This window comes from Mobula birostris, chromosome 9 (assembly GCF_030028105.1).
Source record: "Mobula birostris isolate sMobBir1 chromosome 9, sMobBir1.hap1, whole genome shotgun sequence".
Lineage (NCBI taxonomy): Eukaryota > Metazoa > Chordata > Chondrichthyes > Myliobatiformes > Myliobatidae > Mobula > Mobula birostris.
In genome coordinates, this window is record NC_092378.1 from 64,544,880 (window position 1) to 64,568,782 (window position 23,903).

General features: G+C 45.7%; 1 protein-coding gene across 4 annotated transcripts in view; it reads left to right on the top strand.

Moving 5' to 3' along the window:
• Positions 1-11,613: 11,613 nt before the first annotated feature.
• The window catches only part of c9h12orf56 (chromosome 9 C12orf56 homolog), a 276,453-nt gene continuing 264,163 nt past the window's right edge, over positions 11,614-23,903 (top strand). For all 4 annotated transcript variants that reach the window (XM_072269446.1, XM_072269448.1, XM_072269447.1 and 1 more), the window contains exon 1: positions 11,614-11,971. In XM_072269446.1, the coding sequence (XP_072125547.1) occupies positions 11,717-11,971 (255 nt within the window). In that variant the 5' untranslated portion in view covers positions 11,614-11,716. The remainder of the gene's footprint in view (positions 11,972-23,903) is intronic.

Below are 23,903 nucleotides of genomic sequence, written 5' to 3' on the forward strand. Positions count from 1 at the left end.
ATTTGCTTACTAGTTTAATTAGTTCATTGTACTGTTCCATGTATTTGTGTGGCAGCTCTTATCTGACATTGGTAATTTGTTTATTATTGTGCTGAGATAGAGAAAAGGTTTTAATCATTCCATACATTGAGCATAAGAAAATGTAAATGTAGAAGTGTTAAAATTGCAGAGAAAGTACAGTGCAGGTGAGGTGAGTGTGTAAGATGAAAGATTTTCCAATCAAGAGTCCTCCCAACAGTGGGATTGAAGCTGCCCTCTGGTCCAGTGCTACATAGTCTCAAGTTATCTTCCATCTGATGGAACAGAAGGAAGACCTGGGTGGGTAGAGCCTGCCTTTACATGGCTTTGCACCTTATTGTTCCCTTGCACTGCATAACTGTAACACTAGATTTAACCTTGTACAACCTTATGTTGAGGTCAGACATGCAGAGTATTGTGGGTAGCTTTGGGGTTCATTATCTAGGATGTGCAGACACTGGAGAGGGTTGAGAGGGAGGTTCAGGAGTACAATCCCAGGGATGAAAAGGATGTTAGATGGCTCTGAGCCTGTACTCTGAGGTGCAAAGCTGTGGAGGCAAAGTCATTGGGTATATTTAAAATGAAGGTTCATAGGTTCTTGATTAATCAATATGCCAAAGGTTATGGGGAGAAGGCAGGACAACAGGATTGAAAGGGATAATAAATCAGTCAAGATGGAATGGCAGAGCAGACACAATGGGCCTAATGGCTTCATTGTGCTCCTTTGCCATATGGTCAATATTCTGCATTCTGTTATTCTTTTCCTTTGGACTCCTCAATGCAGTGTAATGAACCTCACTGTACCTCAGTGCATAAACTAATTTACCTACAACAGCTAGCTGAAGGATACTACCTATGCTATATGAGCAAAATCTACCATATCTATTGAAAATATATATGTGAGATATCAATATCATCCCTTGAATTAACATGCCCAGCACAGACCTTTATTAGACTCACAGTTCCACAGGGCAGACTGGAATTTGCACGCCTCCAGGAACCACTGAGCTCTGTCACCAGGAGAGATTTCCCTCTTTCATGGGGAAAAGGAGTCAATGTAAATTTACTAGTGTACATATATAACCCTGAGATTCATTTTCCTGCATACTCAATCAATCCATACAATAATAAACACAATAGAGTCAATGAAGGACTACACCAACACTGGTGTTCAACCAGAGTCTGGGAAACAAAGCGTGCAAATGCAAAAAGAAGAAACAATAATATAAATAAATAAGCAATAAAAATCAAGAACATCAGATGAAGAGCCTTTTAAAGTGAGCCCACAGGTTGTGGAAACAGTTCAATGATGGGGCAAGTGAAGTTATCCCCTTTGGTCCAAGAGCCTGATGGTTGAGGGGTGATAACTGTTCCTGAACCTGATAGTGTGAGTCCTGAGGCTCCTGTACCTTCTTCCTGATGGCAACGGCGAGAAGACAACATGTCTTAGGCGGTGGGAGTCTGTGATGATGGATGCTGCTTTCCTGCAACGATGTTTCATGTAGGTGTACTCAATGTTGGGGAGGATTTTACCTGTATCCACTACTTCTAGGATTCAAGGGCATTGGTAGTTCCATACAGCCAGTCGATATACTCTCCACTACACATCTATAGAAGTTTATCAAAGTTTTAGATGGCTTGATGAATCTCTGCAAACTCCTAAGAATGTAGAGGCACTGCCATATCTTCTTTGTAATTGCCCTTAAGTGCTGGCCCAGGACAGGGCCTCTGAGCTAATAACTCAGAGGAACTTGAAGTCGCTGATCCTCTCCACCTCCGGTGAGGACTGGCTCATGGACCTCTGGCTGTCTTTTCCTGAAGGCAGTAATCAGCTCCTTGGTCTTGCTGACATTGAGCGAGAGGTTATTATGGCACCAATCAGCCAGATTTTCAGTCTTCCTCCTGTATGCTGATTCATCACCACCTTTGAATCAGACTACCACAGCAAACTTAAATATGGCATGGGAGCTGTGCTTAGCCACATAGTTATTAAGTATAAAGCGAGTAGAGCAGAGGGCTAAGCACACAGCCTTGTGGTGCACCACTGCTGATGGAGATTGTAGAGGAGATGCTGCTGTCAGTCTGAACTGACTGGAGTCTGCAAGTGAGGAAATCCAGGATCCAATTGCACAGGGAAGTACTGAGGCTAAGGTCTTAGAGCTTATTGATTAGTTTTGAAGGGGTGATAGTATTGAAAGCTGAGCTATAGTCGATGAAGAACATTTTTGCTGTCCAGATGTTCCAAGGTTGAGTGAAGGGCCAGTGAGATGGCATCTGCTGTGGACCTGTTGCTCCAATAGACAACTTAGAGCAAATCCAAATCGTTCCCAGGCAGGAGTTACATAGAAACATAGAAAGTAGGTGCAGGAGCAGGCCATTTGGCCCTTCGAGCCTGCACCGCTATTCAGTATGATCATGGCTGATCATCCAACTCAGAACCCTGTACCAGCCTTCCCTCCATACCCCCTGATCTCCGTAGCCACAAGGACCATATCCAACTCCCTCTTAAATATAGCCAATGAACTGGCCTCAACTGTTTCCTGTGGCAGAGAATTCCACAGATTCACCACTCTCTGTGTGAAGAAGTTTTTCCTAATCTCGGTCCTAAAAGGCTTCCCCTTTATCTTCAGACTGTGACCCCTTGTTCTGGACTTCCCCAACATCAGGAACAATCTTCCTGCATCTAGCCTGTCCAATTCCTTTAGGATTTTATACGATTCAATAAGATCCCCCCTCAATCTTCTAAATTCCAATGAGTATAAGCCTAGTCGATCCAGTCTTTCATCATATGAAAGTCCTGCCATCCCAGGAATCAATCTGGTGAACCTCCTTTGTACTCCCTCTATGGCAAGAATGTCTTTCCTCAGATTAGGGGACCAAAACTGCACACAATACTCCAGGTGTGGTCTCACCAAGGCCTTGTACAACTGCAGTAGTACCTCCCTGCTCCTGTACTTGAATCCTCTTGCTATGAATGCTAGCATACCATTCACCTTTTTCATCGCCTGCTGTACCTGCATGCCCACTTTCAATGACTGGTGCATAATGACACCCAGGTCTCGTTGCACCTCCCCTTTTCCTAATCGGCCACCATTCAGATAATAATCTGTTTTCCTGTTTTTGCCACCAAGTGGATAACCTCACATTTATCCACATTAAATTGCATCTGCCATGAATTTGCCCACTCACCTAACCTATCCAAGTCACCCTGCATCCTCTTAGCATCCTCCTCACAGCTAACACTGCCGCCCAGCTTCGTGTCATCCGCAAAATTGGAGATGCTGCATTTAATTCCCTCATCTAAGTCATTAATATATATTGTAAACAACTGGGGTCCCAGCACTGAGCCTTGCGGTACCCCACTAGTCACTGCCTGCCATTCTGAAAAGGTTCTGTTTATTCCCACTCTTTGCTTCCTGTCTGCCAACCAATTCTCTATCCACATCAATACCATATCCCCAATACCGTGTGCTTTAAGTTTGCACACTAATCTCCTGTGTGGGACCTTGTCAAAAGCCTTTTGAAAATCCAAATAGTTGATATGTTTCATCACCAATTCTCCAAAACACTTCATCACTGTGGATGTAAGTGCGACTGGATGATAGTCATTGAAGCAGGTTACTACACTCTTCTTGGGCACCGGTATAATTAAAGCCAGCTTGAAGTGGGTGGGTACCTCAGACTGCAGAAATGAAAGGTTAAAGATCTCAGTGAACAGTCCAGCCAGTTGATCAGCACTTCAGTTCTTGGCCAGGTACCCCATCTGAGCCAGATGCTTTTCATAGGTTCACCCTCCTGAAGACTGGATGTGGGAGTTTGTGATGGTTCCTCCATGTTTTGATAGTCAAAATGAACATAAAAGGCTTTGAGCTCATCTGGAAGCAAAGCCCTGTTGTCATCTATGTAGTTTAATTTCACTTTATAAGAGGTGATAGTATTCAAGCCCTGCCACCACTGTCGAGCATCCTTCATTGATTCAAATTCAGTCTGGAACTGTCACTTCGCTTGAGAGATGGTTTTCCAGAGATTGTACCTGGACCTCTTGTAACTTTCTTGGTCATCAGGCTTGAATGCCTCCGATCTGACCCTATGATGACTGCAAATCTCATGGTTCATTCAGGGTGTTGGGCTGGGGAGGACTCTGAATGATTTTGTGGGGACACACTCATCTATAACTGTTTTAATAAAGACTGTTACAACCGTGGTGTAGTCATTCAGATCCACAAATGAGTCCTTGAACACAGCCCAGTCCACTGACTCAAAGCAATCCCATAGCCACACCTCTGCCTCCCACGATCACCTCCTCTTTGTCCTAATTTCTGGAGCTTTGGTCTTTAGCCTCTACATGTGTGTAGTTAGGAGGAAAGTCACTGAAATGCGGTCTGGGGGTAGAATGGTAGGCATTCTTTTTCTTAGTGTAACAGTGGTCTTGTATGCTGCGGGGTCCTCTGGTGCTACAGGTTATATGCTGAGGGTAATTGGGCAGGGTTTTCTTCAAAGAATTCTGTTTGAAGCCCCCGACTATGATTTGAAATACGTCAGGATGGACTGTTTCTTGTTTGGATACAGCATTATGCAGTATCACCAGTGCTTGATTATATGGCCGCTGGTGGTATATAGACCACAGTCAGGATTATGGAGGAGAACTCCTAGGTAAATAGAACAGACGGCATTTGACTGTTAGATGTTCCAAGTCAAGTTAGGGGAACACGAGTTCGACAAAATCACCACTTCAGAGTACCATCGAGAGTTTTTTCATAAAACACACACCTCCCCCTTTTGCCTTTTCTAAATCAGCAGTTTAGTCCATTTTGTAAATCAAGACGCTTTCGGGTCTGATAACTGTATCTGGCAACTGCCTCAGAGAGAACCACATCTTTATCAGGCATAGAATATAACAGTCTCTCATTTCTCTCCGATACAGCAATCTTGCCCTCAGGTACTCAGTCTTGCTCTCTGGCTCTCTGGCGACTGCACATTTACTAACAAAATGCTGGGTAGAGGGGACCTCATCCCTCTGCATTTCAGACTGGTTTGGGGTCCACCACACCCCCCACCCAACCTGTCTTGCTCCTGGCCATGGTGATGAACCTTCTTCCACTTAGAAGTGCCATACTTGCCTGGACTGCCGAGACCTTCAGCTGATTGTGAAACCTGCAGATCATTACGTTGATTTAAAAGTACATTGCTTCGAGGGAAATGGCATGCTGCAGATTGCAGTGAGAGTAATTTGAAAGAGGTTTATTTAGAAGTGTTGTCCTCATCCCACAGATCATCACTGTGGTTCACCAATGCCACCATTAAATACTACAATAAATGAGGGACTTCTTTCCCCCTCCCTCTACTCCGAGGTTCAGTGCATCCCTCAGCATGAACTTCTGCAGCCTGGAATGTGCCAGTTGGCAGCATTCCTCCTTGAACGTCTCGACGTGCTGGTAAACCAACAAGTTTCGGGCTGACCAAAGAGCATTTTTCACCGGAATGGTGATCTGCCAGCAGCACCTGATGTTTGTCCCCGTGAGCGTCTCTGGATACAGCCCGGAGATCAGGGATCCCCCCCTCTGTTACGCAGCTGCTCGGGCTGAGATGCGACACCCAGACCCTTTCATCTTCCTCCACACCTTCTTCACAGCGTGCAAAGAGGTGAGACACCATCCCTTCCCCGCTACAGTCATCCCGCGGTGGGAGTGACGGTCGGGCATGCAGGGAGGATCTGACTGGGAGTCAGCCAGGCAAGGTCATGGGGCCTGTTGGTGAGGCCTGGCAATGAGGCCTTCTGCCAGATGGTCTGGACTGTCTGCTCAGGAAACCAGTCCACTGTGTCCATCGAGTCCTTCTCCTGCAGTGTCTGCAGGACGTTCCATGCTGACCACTGGCTGATGGACTTGTGGTCAAAGATATTGGTCTGGAAGAACTTTTCCATTAAAGACAGGCAGCGCAGCAACACCCAGCTAACTGGGACGATGCACGGAAATGGGGCCAGACCCACCCTTCGCAACACCAGGGACAGATAGAACCTCAAAATGTGATGGTACTTGGTATGAATGGCAGGAATACTTGGTCAGAACGGCAAGCAGTGACTAGTGGGGTACCACGGCTATTTACAATAGGTGAAGGGATTAAAAGTAACATTAGCAAATTTGCAGATGACACAAAGCTGGGTGGCAGTGTGAAATGTGAGGAGGATGTTATGAGAATGCAGAATGACTTGGACAGGTTGGGTGAGTGGGCAGATGCATGGCAGATGCAGTTTATTTTGGATAGACGTGAGGTTATCCACTTTGGTGGCAAGAACAGGAAGGCAGATTACTATCTGAATGATGTCAAGTTAGGAAAAGGGGAAGTACAACGAGATCTGGGTGTCCTTGTTCATCAGTCACTGAAAGTAAGCATGTAGGTACAGCAGGCAGTGAAGAAAACTAATGGTATGTTGGCCTTCATAACAAGGAGAGTTGAGTATAGGAGCAAAGAGGTCCTTCTGCAGTCGTACAGGGCCCTGGTGAGGCCACACTTGGAGTATTATGTGCAATATTGGTCTGCAAATTTGAGGAAGGACATTCTTGCTATTGAGGGAGTGCTGCGTAGGTTCACGAGGTTAATTCCCAGGATGGCGGGACTGTCATATGTTGAAGATTGGAGCAACTGGACTTGTATAAATAGAAACATAGAAAACAGGTGCAGGAGTAGGCCATTCGGCCCTTCGAGCCTGCACCACCATTCGGTATGATCATGGCTGATCATCCAACTTAGAACCCTGTACCTCCCTTCCCTCCATACCTCCTGATCCCTTTAGCAACAAGGGCCATATCTAACTCCCTCTTAAATACACTGGAATTTAGAAGGATGAGAAGGGATCTGATTGAAACATATAAGATTATTAAAGGGATTGGACACGCTAGAGGCAGGAAACACGTTCCCGATGTTGGGGGAGTCCAGAACCAGAGGCCACAGTTTAAGAATAAGGGGTAGAAAATTTAGAATGGAGTTGAGGAAAAACTTTTTCACACAGAGAGTTGTGGTTCTGTGGAATGCTCTGCCTCAGAAGGCAGTGGAGGCCAATTCTCTGGATTCTTTCAAGAAAGAGTTAGATAAAGCTTTTAAAGATAGTGGAGTGAAGGGATATGGGGAGAAGGCAGGAAAAGGGTACTGATTGTGGATGATCAGCCATGATCACAGTGAATGGCGGTGCTGGCTCGAAGGGCCGAATGGCCTACTCCTGCACCTATTGTCTATTGTCTATTGTTTATTGCCTACGTACCTGGGTTCCACACACAGCCTGATGCAGCCACACACTGGTTTAAGGTGGCACTGGTGAAGCTTAGCATCTACTTATTGTTGGCAAACAAAACGAAGAAAACAACTGGACATTTTATTAGGACTGTAACATTTTTTCTGATAACCAATTAGTGTGTACTGAAGCCTCTAAGATCCAGTCCAGTTGCGATGTGGTGGGCTCCAGGCCAGAGAGCGGGGAGTCAGCCAGTGTATGGCCATTGCTGGAGCAGACTTGGAGGTGGTTCGATGCGGCAGAGCCGAGCGGAGGTGAGGCAGAGCCCGGGCCTGTCCTCGAGAGCAAGGAAAGATTTGATTGATTTCAGCGCTAGGCCGAATTGAAAAGGTTGGATGCGGGCCAAACTGTGGAGGTGGTGCCCAGGCCCAAGAGCGAGGAACAACTGGACAACTTAAGTGCTGGGCCAGACTGCAAAGGTCAGGGTGTCGGGGTCGGAGGTGAGTACCGAGCCGGGCTGGTTTAGTTCAGCTCACTGCTCTGTGCTGAACTGAGACTGTGGCTTCGTGTCTGTGGACAGACTACTTTTAAACATCAGTTCTGAATGCTATTTGCTTACTTTTACTGTTTGCACAATACATTTTTTTGGGTATTTTTTTAGGGGCATTTGACAGTCTATTTTTAATGTGTTCTTTTGAGTTTCTTTGTTTTGTGGGGCCTGAAAGGAGATGAATCTCAGGGTTGTATACATATTTTGATAACAAATGTACTTTGAACAACAGAGCGAGCATGACATTGGGTATGTTCTTACTCCCATTGTCCAGGGACTTGAGCATTGTGACCTGTCTGACCTGCTCCACCTTGGATCCCCAGATGAACCTGAAGACAGCTCAGATGATTCCCGAGCTGGAGGATCGGGAGATGGGCCACGCCCACGATGAATACAGCAGCCCTGAGAGCACCTCATACCTGATGACCAGGTTCTTCCTGGTTACCGAGGGGGAGCGCCCTCCCCCACAATCTCAAATCCTGTTTCACCTTCCCGGTCAATTCCAGCCAATTCTTGTTGCACGCCTCTGAACCAGTTCCACAACACCTTCTCGTGATCGGACCTGATGGTGAGGGGGACACTGGGTCAGGTTAGTGATGAGCACGGCTTCGCTCTTTGTACAGTTAACCCTGGCCCCAGATGTCAACTCAGACTAGTTGCTGATGTTATCAATCTGTGAACTGACCTTGGATCCACGCAGAAGATTGACATCATCCATATTCAGGGAGGTTTTCACTTGGATCTCTCCACTGCCTGATAGTATCATCCTTCTTATTTTCTTGTCCTTCCTGATGGTTTCAATACAACACAGGAACAAAACAATGGAGAGAGGGCAAGCCTGTCTGAGTCCAGACTCGAAGGGGAATCTATCTCTTCCCACCCATTCATTTGGACTCCACTACAGAGCTGTCGGATCCATTTCCTGATTCCCTCCCCAGGTCCCATTTTGGAGAGAATGTCCATCACATACGTGTGTGATATCCTGTCAAAGGCTTTCTCCTGGTCCAAGCTGACCAGCAAGACATCCATCCCCTGCCCTGCACATGCTACAGTGTCCCTTAGCAGCACGAGACTGTCCAAGTTCTTCCTGCCAGGATCCTGTCCGGGTGGATCACCTGTCCCAGAACAGACTCGACCCTGTCTCGCCCTTGGATAGGGTCTTATAGTTTATATTCAAGAGTGAAATGGGTCCCCACTTCCTGAGGTCATCCCTGTCCCCTCCTGCTTGTAAATGAGGATAATGATGCCTCTCCTCATGCCAGCTAGCAGAGTAACATTGCAGGAGGTCTGTGCCCATCCAGTCCCACAGAGCCGAGTACCACTCAGCCGTCACTTTTGGGAGATTTATTCCAGTCAGAGGAGTGGACGGGGCCAGTCAGCTCCTCCAGGGTTAGTGACTGGTACAGACACTTCCGCTTGCTGTTGTCTAACACATGCATGCTAGATGACATTGGGAGTCTCTGGAGCCGGTGTCGTACAGACTGGCACAGAATGACCTGCAGATCCTGTGAGGATGTGACTGAACCGTCCTCTTCTTTAAGGCTGTGGATTGCAGAGCTCCCCCGTGCACATTTTGGAAGAAGAAATGTGAGCACGTCTCATCCTGCTCCACGGTGTGGACCTTGGATTGGAAGATGATCTTGGGGGATTTGGCGGCAAAGTGCTGGGTTTGCCAGCTTTTCACCTCTCACAACTCCTCCTTCACATCCCCCTGCAGAAGGAGAAGTTGTCACAACTCTGTCTGGAGTTTACGTGGTTCCCTCCAAACCCAATGTCTGGAAGGAGAACCTCTTGACGTTCTCCTTGGTGGCTTCCCACCAGTGAACACTGGAATCAAGGAAGGCGTTCAAGGTTCTCCAACCTGTGTACTCCCTCTCTAGTTCCTCAATGTTCTCTGGGGTCAGCAGCTTCCATGTATCCCTGCCTGCTTTCTGATCCTCCCGGAGGTGACAGGAGACTCACAGGGGGCAGTAGTCAGAGCACACCGGTGTGATGTGGCTGAATCTGACCATGATGGGCTCTGACGGAAAGAGGAACATTGTCCAGACCCTTCCGTTTCCTCACATTCAGGTGAGTATCCAACCATTTCTTAAAAGTCCTTAATGTATCTGCTTCTATCCCCACACCTGCCAGCACATTCCAGATGCCCACCACTGTGTAAAAAAACTTGCTGCTCACATCTCCTTTGAAATTACCCCCCCCACTCTAAAAGCATGTCCTCTGGTATTAAACATTTCAACCCATGGAACCTGAGTGCAACTGACAAGAGATACATCAAACTGACATCTCTTCTAAATCAGCACTGCTATCAGCTCTGAACTCGCAAAAACCATTGGAACCCAAGAGCACCCCTCTCAAGTCTGGAGAGGTCTTGTCAGCAGTGGTCTTCATGGAAGAATTGCTGCCAAAAAGCCATTCCCCTGAAGTGGAAACAAAGCCAAGAGACTCACCTATGCACAAAAACATGAGGACTGAGGTGTTGGACGAAGGCAGCACATGCTCAATGCTGAGAAGCACGAGCAGATTCTCATCCATCACACAATACCATCAGGGAGATATCTGATCAGCCCCAAATTCACTCTGTAGCAGGACAATAACCCCAAACACACAGCCAAGGTCATGAAGAACTATCTTCAGCGAAAAGAACAAGGAGTTCTGCAACAGGTGGTATGGCCTCCATAGAACCCTGATCTTAACATCATCTGGCTGCCTGGGATTACCTGAAGAGGCAAAAGCAAGACAACCAAAGTCTGCGGAAGAACTGCAGCAGGTTCTCCAAGATGCATGAAACAATCTACCAGCTGGTTTTCTCATTAAACTTCAAGGCAGTGTACTGTATCTAACAGAATTGATGCAGTTTTAAAGACAAAGGATTTGATTTAGTTTTTTACTGATTACTACTCCTCATACTTTTTTTGTACTCATTTCATTATTTTTGAAAGCATCTTCACTTTACAGATTTGTTTTACATGAGTCTAAGACTTTTTGGACATTACTGTAGGTTTAGGCGACTGGATCATTGACTTCTTTATCGGGAGACCATAGTCAGTGGAGATCAGAATGACATCTCCTCCTCACTGACAATTAATACTAGCGCAGCTCAAGGATGCGTGTTTAACCTGATGCTCTTTTCTCTCTATACTCATGATTGTGAGGCTAGGTACAGCTCAAAAGCCATCTGTACATTTGCCAATGACATGACTGCTGTTAGCAGAATCTCAGATGGTGACCAGGAGGCATACAGCAGTGAGATAGATTGGCTGGTTGAGAGGAGTCACAACAACAACCTTCTATCCATCGTCAGTAAGACCAAGCAGGCTCCAGCAAAAGCACAAGCCTCCTCACTATCCAGGACATCTTCATTAGGCGATGACCCAAAATGAAGGCCCCTCACCATCCAGGAAATGCCCTCTTCTCATTGCTACCATCAGGGAGGAGGTACAGGAGCCGAAACTCAACGTTTACGAACCGCTTCTTTCCCTCTGCCATCAGATTTCTGAACGGACCGTGAACCCGTGAATACGACCTCACTTTTTGCTCTCTTTTGCACTACTTATTTATTTTTATATTTCTTATTGCTACTTATAGTATTTTATTATATTTTGCATTATACTGCTGCCGCAAAACATCAAATTTCACGACATAGATCTGTGATAATAAACCTGTTTGTGATTCTGAGTAAATTAATGAATGGATTGACAGAATGCGGGGGGCGTGGCTGTGACGCAGAGCTTCTGGCCATTGGCGCTTGCGGCCATTGTGACGTCAGAGGGAGGGGTTCCCCTCCCCGGGAGCGCGCGCTTGAGCCCAATCGAAACAAGTCGAAAGTAGCAGTTCGTTCCCGCTGTCAACACTCATCAGTAATAGTTCGCACTCGAAAGCAGCAGTAACTTTGTCCGTTTTAATCTTTCCTCCTGTATATGGCGAGAAAAGAGCTGGATCTGTTCCCTTTCAAGCGGCACGATAAACTCGATTTCTTTCTGAAAAGACACTTGGACGAGAGCGTCTTCAATAAGATCCGAATGTACGAAGCGTGCATCGTAGTGACAGAGAAGAAACACAAGAAAACCTTCGACTTTGTCATCCTTACCGACGAATGCATTTATTTGACGCAAAACCCACCCAAGACCATCCACGAGGCCGTACATCTCGGCGACGTTGTTGCCATTGAGCTGGTGAGCCCGTCTCTTTTTTTTCGACTTCGGAAGACAGCGAACGAAATCAAAATACTTCACACTTCAAGATTATTGTTTAGATCTGCGATTTTATTTTCATTTTTAATCTACTGTTTCCTTTGCAGCAATAAACCTACCCACCCATTACATTTTAATCTTAAACTTTTGAATTTGCCCTTTTTTAAGTTTGTTCTTCTCTCTAGCTAAGTAATGAAATAGATTTCGCAGAATGCCTTAAAACAATAATCGTCCTAGTGTAGGGTGGTCAGTAATTTCTAATTTGCATAAACATTTGGAATAAAACCATTCCCGACGCTGCTTTTCGGAAGGGGTTTATTCCTCGGGTTAGCAACAAGACTGTTACAGAAATGACCTCAGCGATATTGAGTACAGATGTGGAGAATGAGAAAATTATAAAACGTGGAACTATGTTTTTTTTATCCTGAAATTTGACACTTCATGCACCATTCTATTCGAAAACCGCGAATGAATGTTTCACACGTTTGCTGGAAAGCTGTGGTTGTGTTAATTTAGAAACATAATTCTGCTACAGATTGTATCCACTACCAATCATCGTCTATTTAGAAGTTAAAGATGGGTGGTGATCTAGAAATCTAGTTCCAATGCTTTGGAAAAATTTGTATTTGTGTCTTCAGAAGTCTAGGGGTTCTATATTCATTCTGTGTTCTATACCTAGGAGGTTATGTATAATATTAATAATTATTATAATATATAATAAATAAACAGATATATAGATATAGTTTTCTATATTTTCCAGACTATTTTGAAATAACTTTGTAAAGCAGAGAACTCCAGTAATGAATCTCGGGTAAGGGAAGGGGTGATTGCTTTCAAAACCCTTGACTGAAGTGTTCATAGTTGACAAAAACAATAAATGCTCTTTAACACAATTAAAATCAAAATATACTTTTCACAGTTTGTGCACAAAGGTGCACTTTGTCAGAGTCTCTGAGTGGGCAGTGTGTTTTCTGTTGAGATTATTTGAGTAACTGGATCGTTTCCCTGGGCTACTTTGGAAGTACCAAGGCAGGCACTTTATGTGGGACTGAAGTCGGCTGTTGTTGTGCTGTGTACACTGTGAGTCTACACACTGAGGGGGAGGGCTCTCTGAATGTGCCGGGGGAGGGAGACAAATGCGATTGCACATCCCCTGCTAAGTTGAGGGCTGTGTTGTACGGAACTAGAAAAGCCCTGGTTTATTGGATACATCAAAGGCAGCTCAGTGGGGAACGCGGCGGCCTCTGCGTCGAGATTTGAACACAAACCCCACCCCAGGGACTTGCACGCCAGCGTTGGTTAATAATTGTGGTGAATTAGTCCCTGGGAGCCATTAATGACCCAGCTGAGTTTTAAGAAGGGGGAGAAAAAGCAGCTTTCGTGACTCCAAACAGTCTGACTTCTTCTGTAATTCATCAGGGCGCCACTCTGCTGGCTGCAGTTGTCGTCTCCCTGTTAAACCCATTGCCCCTACTGGAGCACAGGCCGCTGACAGTTCCTTCCTCTCTCAGGGGTGGGGGCCTTTGGAGCTTCTGTTAGCATTTCTGGGATGGGGTAGCTGCCCACGGCCAACCCTCCTCCTTTCACGGCTCATGGCGGAGTTTTATTTACGCGGGAGGCGGGAGTGTGGAATGTATCTAACCAATGCAAAAAAAAGAGCAAAGTTAGTGAGATAGTGTTCATGGCTCACGGACTGTTCAGAAATCTGATGGTGCAGTGCGTGTCTGCAGGCTCCTGTACCTCCTCCCTGAAGGTAGCAGGCCCTGGCTTGTGGGGGTCCTAGATGATGGATGCGGCCTTTTTGAGCTACAGTATTGCCTTATGGAGATGTCCTCAATGCTGGGGAGGCTAGCGCTCTTTTTATTTTTGTCAGCACCGTATTGCCTTGCAGCCAGTTTGAGCAACTTGGCTCTGCCCCCGTGCAACACAATCTCTTCCATTGTCTGAAACACTCTGCCCCGATGTACCTGCGCTAATGATCCTGTAATTAGGCACTTTCTCCCGATTGGCACAATGAGATAGCACACAGCAGCTGTCAGCGGGCCAATTTTCGACCAGAAGCCAAGTGGCTGGTGTCTGAATGTGGTGGAATATCCCAGTGGTACCTGTATGGGAATAACTGCACACCCCCACCCACTTCCAGCAGGTGAAGCACACGGTGAGACCGAATCTGGAGTATTGTGTGCAGTTCTAGTCACCTACCTACAGGAAAGATATCAACAAGTTGAAAAGGCGCGGAGAAAATTGACAGGTTTTTCCGGGACCTGTTTGTCAGTTTCTGTTTATGTATCGTTTTTTATAAATTTTACTAGTATTATTTCCTTGTAAATGCCCACAAGAAAATGAATCTCGGGGTAGGGTATGGTACTTTGATAATAAGTCCACAACTTTGACTTTGAGGACTTGGGTTACAGGGAGAGGTTGAAAAGGACTTTATTCCCTGGAGTGTAGGAGAATGAGGGGAGATTTGATCGAGGTGTATAGATGCGGTCAATGCAGGCTGGATTTTCCCACTGACGCTGGGAGGCTGGAACTAGAGGTCATTGGTTAAGGGTGAAAGGTGAAATATTTAAAGGGAACCTGAGGGGAACTTCTTCACTCAGAGGGTGGTAAGAGTGTGGAACGAGCTACCAGCGATGTGGTGGATGCGGGATTGATTGCAACATGTGAGAAAGGATACGCTGCCATTGGAGAGCATCCTGAGGAGATTTAAGGGTGAAAGTGTTAACAAACGAAAAGTGTTTGATAGCTTTGGGCCTGGACTTACTGGCGTTCAAGAAGAATGAGGGAGGAATCTCCTTGAAACCTATTGAATATTGAAAGGCCGAGTTAGAGCAGATGTGAGGAGGATGTTTTCTACAGTGGGAGAGTCTAGGACCAGACGTCACAGCCTCAGAATAGAAGGATGTCCCTTTAGAACAGAGATGAGGAGGAATTTCTTTAACAAGAGGGTGGTGAATCTGTGGAATTCATTGCCACAGATGGTTGTGGAGGCCAGGTCATTGGGTGTTTTTAAAGCAGAGGTTGACAGGTTCTTGATTAGTCATGGCGTCAAAGTTTGCGGGAGAAGGCTGAAGAGTGGAGTTGAGAGGAATAATAAATGGGCCATGATGGAATAGCAGAGCAGACTTGATTAGATTAGATTAGATTATGAGGACACTCAGTCCTCGATTATTGTCATTTAGAAACACATGCATTAAAAAATGATACAACGTTCCTCCAGAATAATATCACAAGATACACAGGACAAACCAAGACTAAAACTGACAAAGCCACATAATTATAACATATAGTTACAACAGTGCAAAGCAATACCATAATTTGATAAAGAGCAGACCATGGGCATGGTAAAAAAAAGTCTCAAATTCCCGATAGCTCCATCATCCCACGCAGGCGGCAGAAGGGAGGAACTCTCCCCACCATGAACCTTCAAGCGCCGACAACTCACCGGTGCAGCACCATTGGAAGCACCCGACCGCAGCGGACTCTGAGTCCATCCCATCTCCGAACAGCTCTTCGACACCAAGCACCGAGCACCATCCTCTGCCAAGTGCTTCGACTCCGCCCCAGCTGCCGAACAACAAGCAAAGCCGAGGACTCGGGGCCTTCTCCAGAGATTCTGGACCACACAGTAGCAGCAGTAGCGAAGCAGGCATTTCAGAAGTTTCACCAGATGTTCCTCCATGCTCTCACGTCCGTCTCCATCAAGTCAGGATTGTGCACGGCACCCTACTTGACAAATAACAGACATCACCACCGGAGAGGCCGCTGCGAGCTGGGCTGAAGGTCCTGATTGTGCTCCTATATCTCGTGGCTTTGAAGTATCAGGTTACATTGGGCACAGAATCAAAGTGCGATAAGAAAGAGAAAGACAAAAGAGACAGTCAGCGATGGGAATTGAACCCTGAGTAAGGCGTCATGCTGCAGTGCCATAAGGCCTGTAAATGAATATTGAAAAATCCTATGCCTTAAGACATTAAACTTATCACCAGAATAAGTTCTGTTTAAATAAATGATCCCCATCCCTGCACAGACTTGCTTTATTTATGAAACTGTTACTTTCTTCTCTTTCTTAAGCCCATCTCCCCTAGTGGGGCATAGGCTGCCGACAGCAGATCACCAGAGTCTTCAGTCCTGGGGCAGTCCTTCAAGTTGTGCCCAGGTGTAGCCCACTGGAAATCTTTCCTCTTCCAGGGCTGAGGTCTTCGGATCTTCTGTTGTTGTTTCCGTAGCACTGGGTTTTTATCGGATGGTGTTGCTACCCAACCTCCCTCCTTTCAGAGCTGGTCCGTGGCAGAGTCAAACTTCCATTTTAGATGGTGCCTAAATATATTCATATCGCACCTTTAATGATCTCAGATTGACGCACAACATTCTCCAGAATTTACCGAGAATGGCGTGAAAAACTAAAAAGCATCCAGTGAGTGGCAGTTCTGTGGGTGAAAAACCCTCGTTAATGAGAGAGGTCAGAGGAGAATGGCCACACTGGTTCAGACAGACAGGAAGGCGACAGCAACTCAAATAACCACGTGTCATAACAGTGGTGTGCAGAAGAGCAGCTCTGAACGCACAACACGTCGAACCTTGGAGTGGATGGGCTACAGCAGCAAGAGACGAAGAACTTACACTCAGTGGCCACTTTATCAGGTAGAGGAGGTGGCGGCTGAGTGTATATCGCACCTTTAGTGACCTCAGAGTGAAGAACCTTTGCAATATAGCCACTGCTGTACATTTGATGAATGCCAGCCAAGGTTTCTGAAAAGGATAACATATTGTTGTGCAAGGAACAAACTTGGTGTATGAAATTGTCATATAAGAAACCTTATGTTATTCTTAAATGAAATCATCTTTGTAACGTGCATTGTTAATAAACAGGTAAGAACAATCTGAGTTACTGAATTAATAACCTGTGAAGAGGGGTTGCTAAGTGTCTGTGAGAGCCTCTCTGTTTCAGTACAAAAAGGCAGCCTTTGTAAGTAAAACAACCTCTGATTTTATGTATTTTAATTGTCATTCACTGGGTGCAGGTGCTGGGAAGCTTCTAAGAACAGAGTTTGCAGGTCACCATTTTCATTTGAGGCAGAATATCTTTCCACTTGCACACAGTTGCTGTCTTGTATTTGGAATTATCTCTGAGACGTTAACTGGCAAAACAGATTATTCAGTAATGCAAATGCTTTCTAATTTTAGATGTTATTGCAACATGTTGAATTTAAACCAGAAGGTTACCGCAAAGCATTTAACATGTTAAATAATTTGGATTTCTTCCAATCTGTAATCACCAATGTCAGTGTTTTGGATAAGAAGTGATGAAAACCTGAAGAAATATTTAACTATGCCGCCTCTTTAAGATGAAATATTTGCATGCTTTATTTATTCAAAGATGATGATACAAAGAATCACATTTCAACAATGCTTTGAAGAAAGATTGGAATAGTAAGGAAGATGAGCTTTGTTTGTCACACGTGCATCGAAGTATAAGGATGCGCCGGGGGCAGCCCGCAAGTGTTACAAAACCACAGGATATCTGAAAATACTTTACAGCCAATTGATCTGTCTCAGGAAATCCTTTGGTCAACTTTACATGGCAATAAATCCCAAATAGCAGCAGGCTAATAAAATGGTAAATTGCTTTGTAACGTAAGGAGGTACAGTGGAAAGGTGTCTTGCATACTATTCACACAGAGCTGTTCATTACAACAGCTCATTGAGGTCGTACAAGGTATAACAATAATAAAGTGCAGAATAAGTAGTTATAGTTACAGAGAAGGTGGACATTATAACGAGGTAGATTGTAGGGTCAGGAGCCCATTTCATACAAGGTAATACACACAGTTACTGCCTTGATGAAGGGTCTCAGCCCGAAACGTCGCCTGTACACCTCTCCATAGATCCTGCCTGGCCTGCTGAGCTCCTCCAGCAGTTTGTGTGTTTTACTTTGATTTCCAGCATCTGCAGATTTTCTCTTGCTTGTGTTATCGAACACAATAGTTTTATAACAGCGGGATAGAAGCTCCTCAAGCCCACTGGTACGTGCTTTCAGTCTCTTGTGTTTTCTGCCCAGTGGGGGACAGGGAAGAGAGAGTGCCCATGGTGGGTGGGGTCTTTGATTACGCTGACCGCTTTACTGAAACTGTCAGATATTTGGGGCGTTTTGCCATGTTGTGTCCTACGTACTGGTAGTGGTTAGTGTGGTTATGGCAAAAGTGTATCTGGAGATATGGGAGCGAGCGTTTGGTCGCCGTACGGATGGGAACAGCTGTTATTGTATTGTATAGGTTTCTGTTACTGTTTGTTAATGCGACACTGGCCTGCCAAGACCACCGTTGATGCAATTATTGACCAACATATTGAAACAATTACAAAGTGAACACTCCCCTCACTATACTTTGTAGGTTTGGTATGTCACCAAAGACTCTAGCAATTTTCTACAGATGCACCATGGAGAGCATTCTGACTGGTTACATCACCATTGGGGATGGAGGCTTCATTGCCCCAGATCGGAAAAAGCTGCAGAGAGTTGTACATTCAGCTAGCTCCTTCATGGGCACTGGCCTCTCCCGCATCGATGACGTCTTCAAAAGTCTGTCTGTCTCTCCTTCCTGCGAAACTCCAAATGTCACAATGTACGTCGGTGAGAATAACCGGTATTCTCATTCTGATAAATTGCCCATCCCTTGTTGCCTTGGGAAAGTTTTCAACACCATGGCAGTTTGACAGAGCTGACAAGCTTGCTGTCAAGGATTGGTGTGTTGGTGCTGGTTTGGAAATCTGAGTTTGTCGTGCCACATCAGGGTGGCAGATTTGCTTCCCTGGTATGCATCTTTTAGTGAGATGGCAATCTGATCGTCTCTTAGAGGCACATGGTGGGATTTGAACTCATGTCTCTGGAAAGTCAGCCCAGGACCCCGGACTGTCTGCTGGAACATGTGTGACCTTCCTCAGAAAAGACTGAAGCTTCCAGGGTTGATGAAGGGCCTCAGCCTGAAACAATGACTTTTACATATCCAGAGATGCTGCCTGACCTGCTGAGCATTTTATATGTTGCTCTGCATTTTCAGCATCTGCAGAATGGTAGCACAATGCCTTACAGTATAGGCGACGGGGGTTCGTTACCCAACGCTGCCTGTAAAGAGTTTGTACGTTCTCCCCGTGACCGTGTGGGTTTCCTCCCGCAGTCCAAAGATATACCGGTTGGGAAGTTACTTGGTCTTTATAAATTGTCCTGTGATTAGGTTAGGGTTAAATCGGGGGTTGCTGGGCGATGTGGCCCGAAGGGCCAGAAGGGCTTATTCTGTGCGCAAGTGGAACAGATCAAAAGCTTCAAGTTCCTCGGGGTCAATATCACAAATGACCTGACTTGGTCCAACCAAGTAGAGTCCACTACCAAGAAGGCCCACCAGTGCCTTTACTTCCTGAGAAAACTAAAGAAATTTGGCCTGTCTCCTGAAACCCTCACTAACTTTTATAGATGCACCGTAGAAAGCATTCTTCTAGGGTGCATCACAACCTGGTATGGAAGTTGTCCTGTCCAAGACCGAAAGAAGCTGCAGAAGATCGTGAACACGGCGCAGCACATCACAGAAACCAATCTTCCGTCCTTGGACTCACTTTACACCGCACGCTGTCGGAGCAGTGCTGCCAGGATAATCAAGGACACGACCCACCCAGCCAACACACTTTTCGTCCCTCTTCCCTCCGGGAGAAGGCTCAGGAGCTTGAAGACTCGTATGGCCAGATTTGGGAACAGCTTCTTTCCAACTGTGATAAGACTGCTGAATGGATCCTGACCCGGATCTGGGCCGTACCCTCCAAATATCCGGACCTGCCTCTCGGTTTTTTTTTACACTACCTTACTTTCCATTTTCTATTTTCTAATTATAATTTATAATTAAAATTTTAAATATCTACTAATTTTTTACTATTTTTAATATTTAATATTTGTAATCCAGAGAGTGTGAAGCGCAGAATCAAATATCGCTGTGATGATTTTACGTTCTAGTACCAATTGTTTGGTGACAATAAAGTATAAAATATAATCTCAAAGTTCAAAGTAAATTTATTAACAAAGTCCGTATACTTTGCCAAATAATACCCCGGGATTCATTTTCTTGCAGGCGTTCTCTGTAGAACAAAAAATATACAACAGGATCAATGAAAAACTACACCCAAAGACTACAAACACCACTGAGCAAAAGAAGACAATCTGTGTAAACACAGGACAGACAAACAAATAAATAACAATGCTGATAACACGAGTTGATTCTGTTATGGTCATTGGATTTACTGAGTATGCCTGCAAGAAAATGAATCTCAGGGTTGTATATGGTGACATATATGTACTTGGCGCATGGCCAACTGGTTAAGGCATCGGTCTAGTGATCTGAAGGTCGCTAGCTCGAGCCTCAGCTGAGGCAGTGTGTTGTGTCCTTGAGCAAGGCACTTAACCACACATTGCTCTGTGATGACACTGGTACCAAGCTGTATTGGCCCTAGTGCCCTTCCCTTGGACAACATCGGTGGTATGGAGAGGGGAGACTTGCAGCATGAGCAACTGCCGGTCTTCCATACAAACCCTGCAAACCTTCCACGGTGCAAATCCATGGTTTCACAAAACTAACTGATACCTAAGAATATGTACTTTGCAGATAATAAATTTATTTTGAACCTTTCTTGTGATGAATTGGGTTGTATCACCACTTTTTGTAGACTTTTGCATCTCCTGTGTTTATGGAGCTTCCAGGGTCATGTTCACATGCAGCAAAATCAAATTCCGGAGTATATCTGCTGTCAGCATTCCTTGACTGTGCATTTAATATAACGAGCTGCCCTTTCTCTAGGCTCTGGTTCCTTCAGCTATCAGATGGAGGTCAGACTTGCACAACACTCCCAGCTGAGGGGTTTAAACACAGCTCTTTCGAAAGCGGCCTTTGTGTGCAATCCAGCTTGCTTTATTGAATCCATTACGGTTAAAAGGATCGGCTCAATAGCTTCTTGCCGTCCAGCTCCTGTCAAAGGATGTGCCACACTGATTACAGCGCTTTGGCTCACAGGATGTGACCGTCACTGGCAGGGCTGGGGCGTCCATGATCGCCCCTGAACTAATTGGTTTCCTGGGACATTTCAGTGGTCCGTTAAGAATCCAACACAATATTGAGGGTTTGGACTCACATACAGTCATAGACATAGTTATTGACAGTAAAAAAAAATTTACAACACAAAACAGGCTTTTTGGCCCACCAAGTTCATACTGCCCACGAAGCACCCAATTTCACATTAGCCCAAATCTAACTCATTTTCATCTCCCCACACTTTCACACTTCCTGACGCACCAGGACAATTTGCAGTGACCGGTTAGCCTGCCAACCCGAGTATTAATGGGATGAGGAAGTCAGAGCACACATGGGAAACCCAGAGGTCACATGGAGATCCACACAGACAGCAACGGAGGTCAGGATTGAACCCGGCTCACGAGAGCTCTACTAGTTACACCAGGTTTCTTTCCCTGGAGGAGATTAGTGGGCCAGAAGACCTTGTAATAATTGGTTAATTTTGTGGTTAAAATTATTTGCTGGAGTGCAGAATGAGGGGAGAACTTATCGAGGTATCCAAAGTTGCAAGGGGTGAAGATATGCTGACTGCGTGCCGAATGTTATCCCTCAGGGTCGGTGAGGGTCATAGGACACTGCAGCCCTTCAGCCCTTCAAGTCTGTGCCAGACTCTTTAGCTGCTAGTCCCATCAGTCAATAGTCTTTCATACCCCTCCCATCCATGTACCTGTCCAAATTTCTCTTGGGCTCATCGGGTGAAAGGTGAAATATTTTAAGGGAAGGCTGAGGGGGAACCTCAGAGGGTGCTGCCAGTTGTTGGTGGAAGTGGCAGGTGTGGGTCCAGTTGTAACATTTAAGAGAAGTTTGGATGGGTACAAGGATGAGAGGGTGTGGACGGCCATGATCTGGGTGCAGGTAGATGGAATTAGGCAGCGAAATCAGGCTGGCATGGACTAGATGTGCCAGAGGGGCCTGATTCTGTGCTGTGGTGCTCCGTGAGTCAATCACTTTAAAATCTAGTTTCTTCTAGACTTTCATCGACTAAATAACTGAATTAAAACTTTGCAGCTGCACTGGGTTTTGAGTTGCAAATGTTTAAATGCATTTGCGTAGGTAAATGGAGAGGAGGGGCCTGGAAGGTTATGGGTCAGACATGGGCACCTGGGACTAACAGGGAGGATGCTGTGGTCAGTCTAGCCCAGTTGGGCCAAAGGGCCTGTGTCTGTGCTGTACTACTCTGTGTCTCCATGAATCTGAAGAATTCTGCTGAAGGCAGCCAGTGAGTGCCTGTTACATTACCGAAAGGGGTGGGGTGGGGAATCAGACTGCTGGTGATAGGATAACGTAATGGCCTCTTTCAGTCACTGCAGATGCTGAATGAATTCAGGGCCATTTATTTCCCACTGGTAGTCTGAGGGTGAAAACCAGCTTAACTTACTCTGTTTTCATTGTTCTTGTTGGTATTGGTTTGTTACTGTCACATTTATCAAGACAGAGTAAAAAGCTTGTCTTGCATTCTGTTCATACAGATCACATCATTACACAGGGAGAACAAGTAACACTAACAATGTGCAACTGTTTCAGGGAAAGTGCAGTGCCGGTAAATGATAAACAGGTAGATTGTGAGGCCAGGAGTCCACCTTATCGTACAAGAGTCTGATAACAGTGGGATACAAGCTGGCCTGGAGCCTGATGCTACGTTCTTTCAGGCTTTTGTAACTTCTGCCTGATGGGTGAGGGGAGAAGAGAGATGGGTGGGGTCTTTGGTTTTGCTGGCTGATTTAGTCAGGCACAAGAAGCACAGACAGAGTCCATGGAATGGAGTCTGGTTTCTGTGATGTGCTGGGCTGTGTCCCCAGCTCTCTGCAGTTTCTAGCGGCCACGTGCAGAGTAATGCATCCAGACAGAAAGCTTTATATGTAGCTTCGATATAACGGATATGCCAAATTTCTTCATCCTCCTGAGGATGTAGACCCGTTGGTAAACTTTCTTGGCCGTGACATTGACGTGTTTGAACCAGGGCAGGCTCCTTTGAGAGGAATTAGAAGCTCTGAAACTGAACACTGTTGATGAAGACAGGAGCAGGTGCACTGCCCTCTAGTGGCCAATCTAGTAGTCATGCGGCCTGAATCCTTAGATATCTTTGTACCTAGGCTGTCCCATCCTACTTGTCTGGTGAAGCGGCTGGATGAAACTCTTCATATCCTCTGTGTCTAAAGTTGAGCAGACTGGGGCAGCAGGTAGAGCCTTTACCTCAAAGTTCCAGCGACTCAGGTTCAGTTCCGACCTCCAGCGCTGCCTGTGTGGAGTTTGCATGCACTCATTGTCATGACGCGGATTTCCTTTGGGTGCCCCAGTTTCCTCCCACACCCCAAAAAGGTGCAGGTTTCTCTGGTTAGTCTCTAAAAATTGCCCTCACGTGCTGGTGAGTGTTAGAATCCAGAGGGAGCTGATGGAAATGTGGGGAGAATAAATGGGATTAGTGTGAAAGTCAGACCCACTTGATGGGCTGAAGGGCCTGATTCTGTGCTGTATGAATCCAAGACAATACCTTCAGATTTACTTACTGAATTTTGAATGGCCTAGATAGAATGGGCGTGGGGAGGATGTTTCCTGTAGTGGGGGATTCTAGGACCAGAGGGCGCGGTCTTAGAATAGTAGGACATCCCTTTGGAACAGAGATGAGGAGGAACTTTTTTAGCCAAATGGTGGTGAATCTAATGAATTCATTGCCACAGATGGCTGTGGAGGCCAAAGATTTATATAAAAGATATACCCAATGATTTGTTCTCCGCAGCCATCAATGAATTCCAAAGGGAGGCCAAGTCACTGGGTAGATATAAAGTGGAGGTTGATAGGTTCTG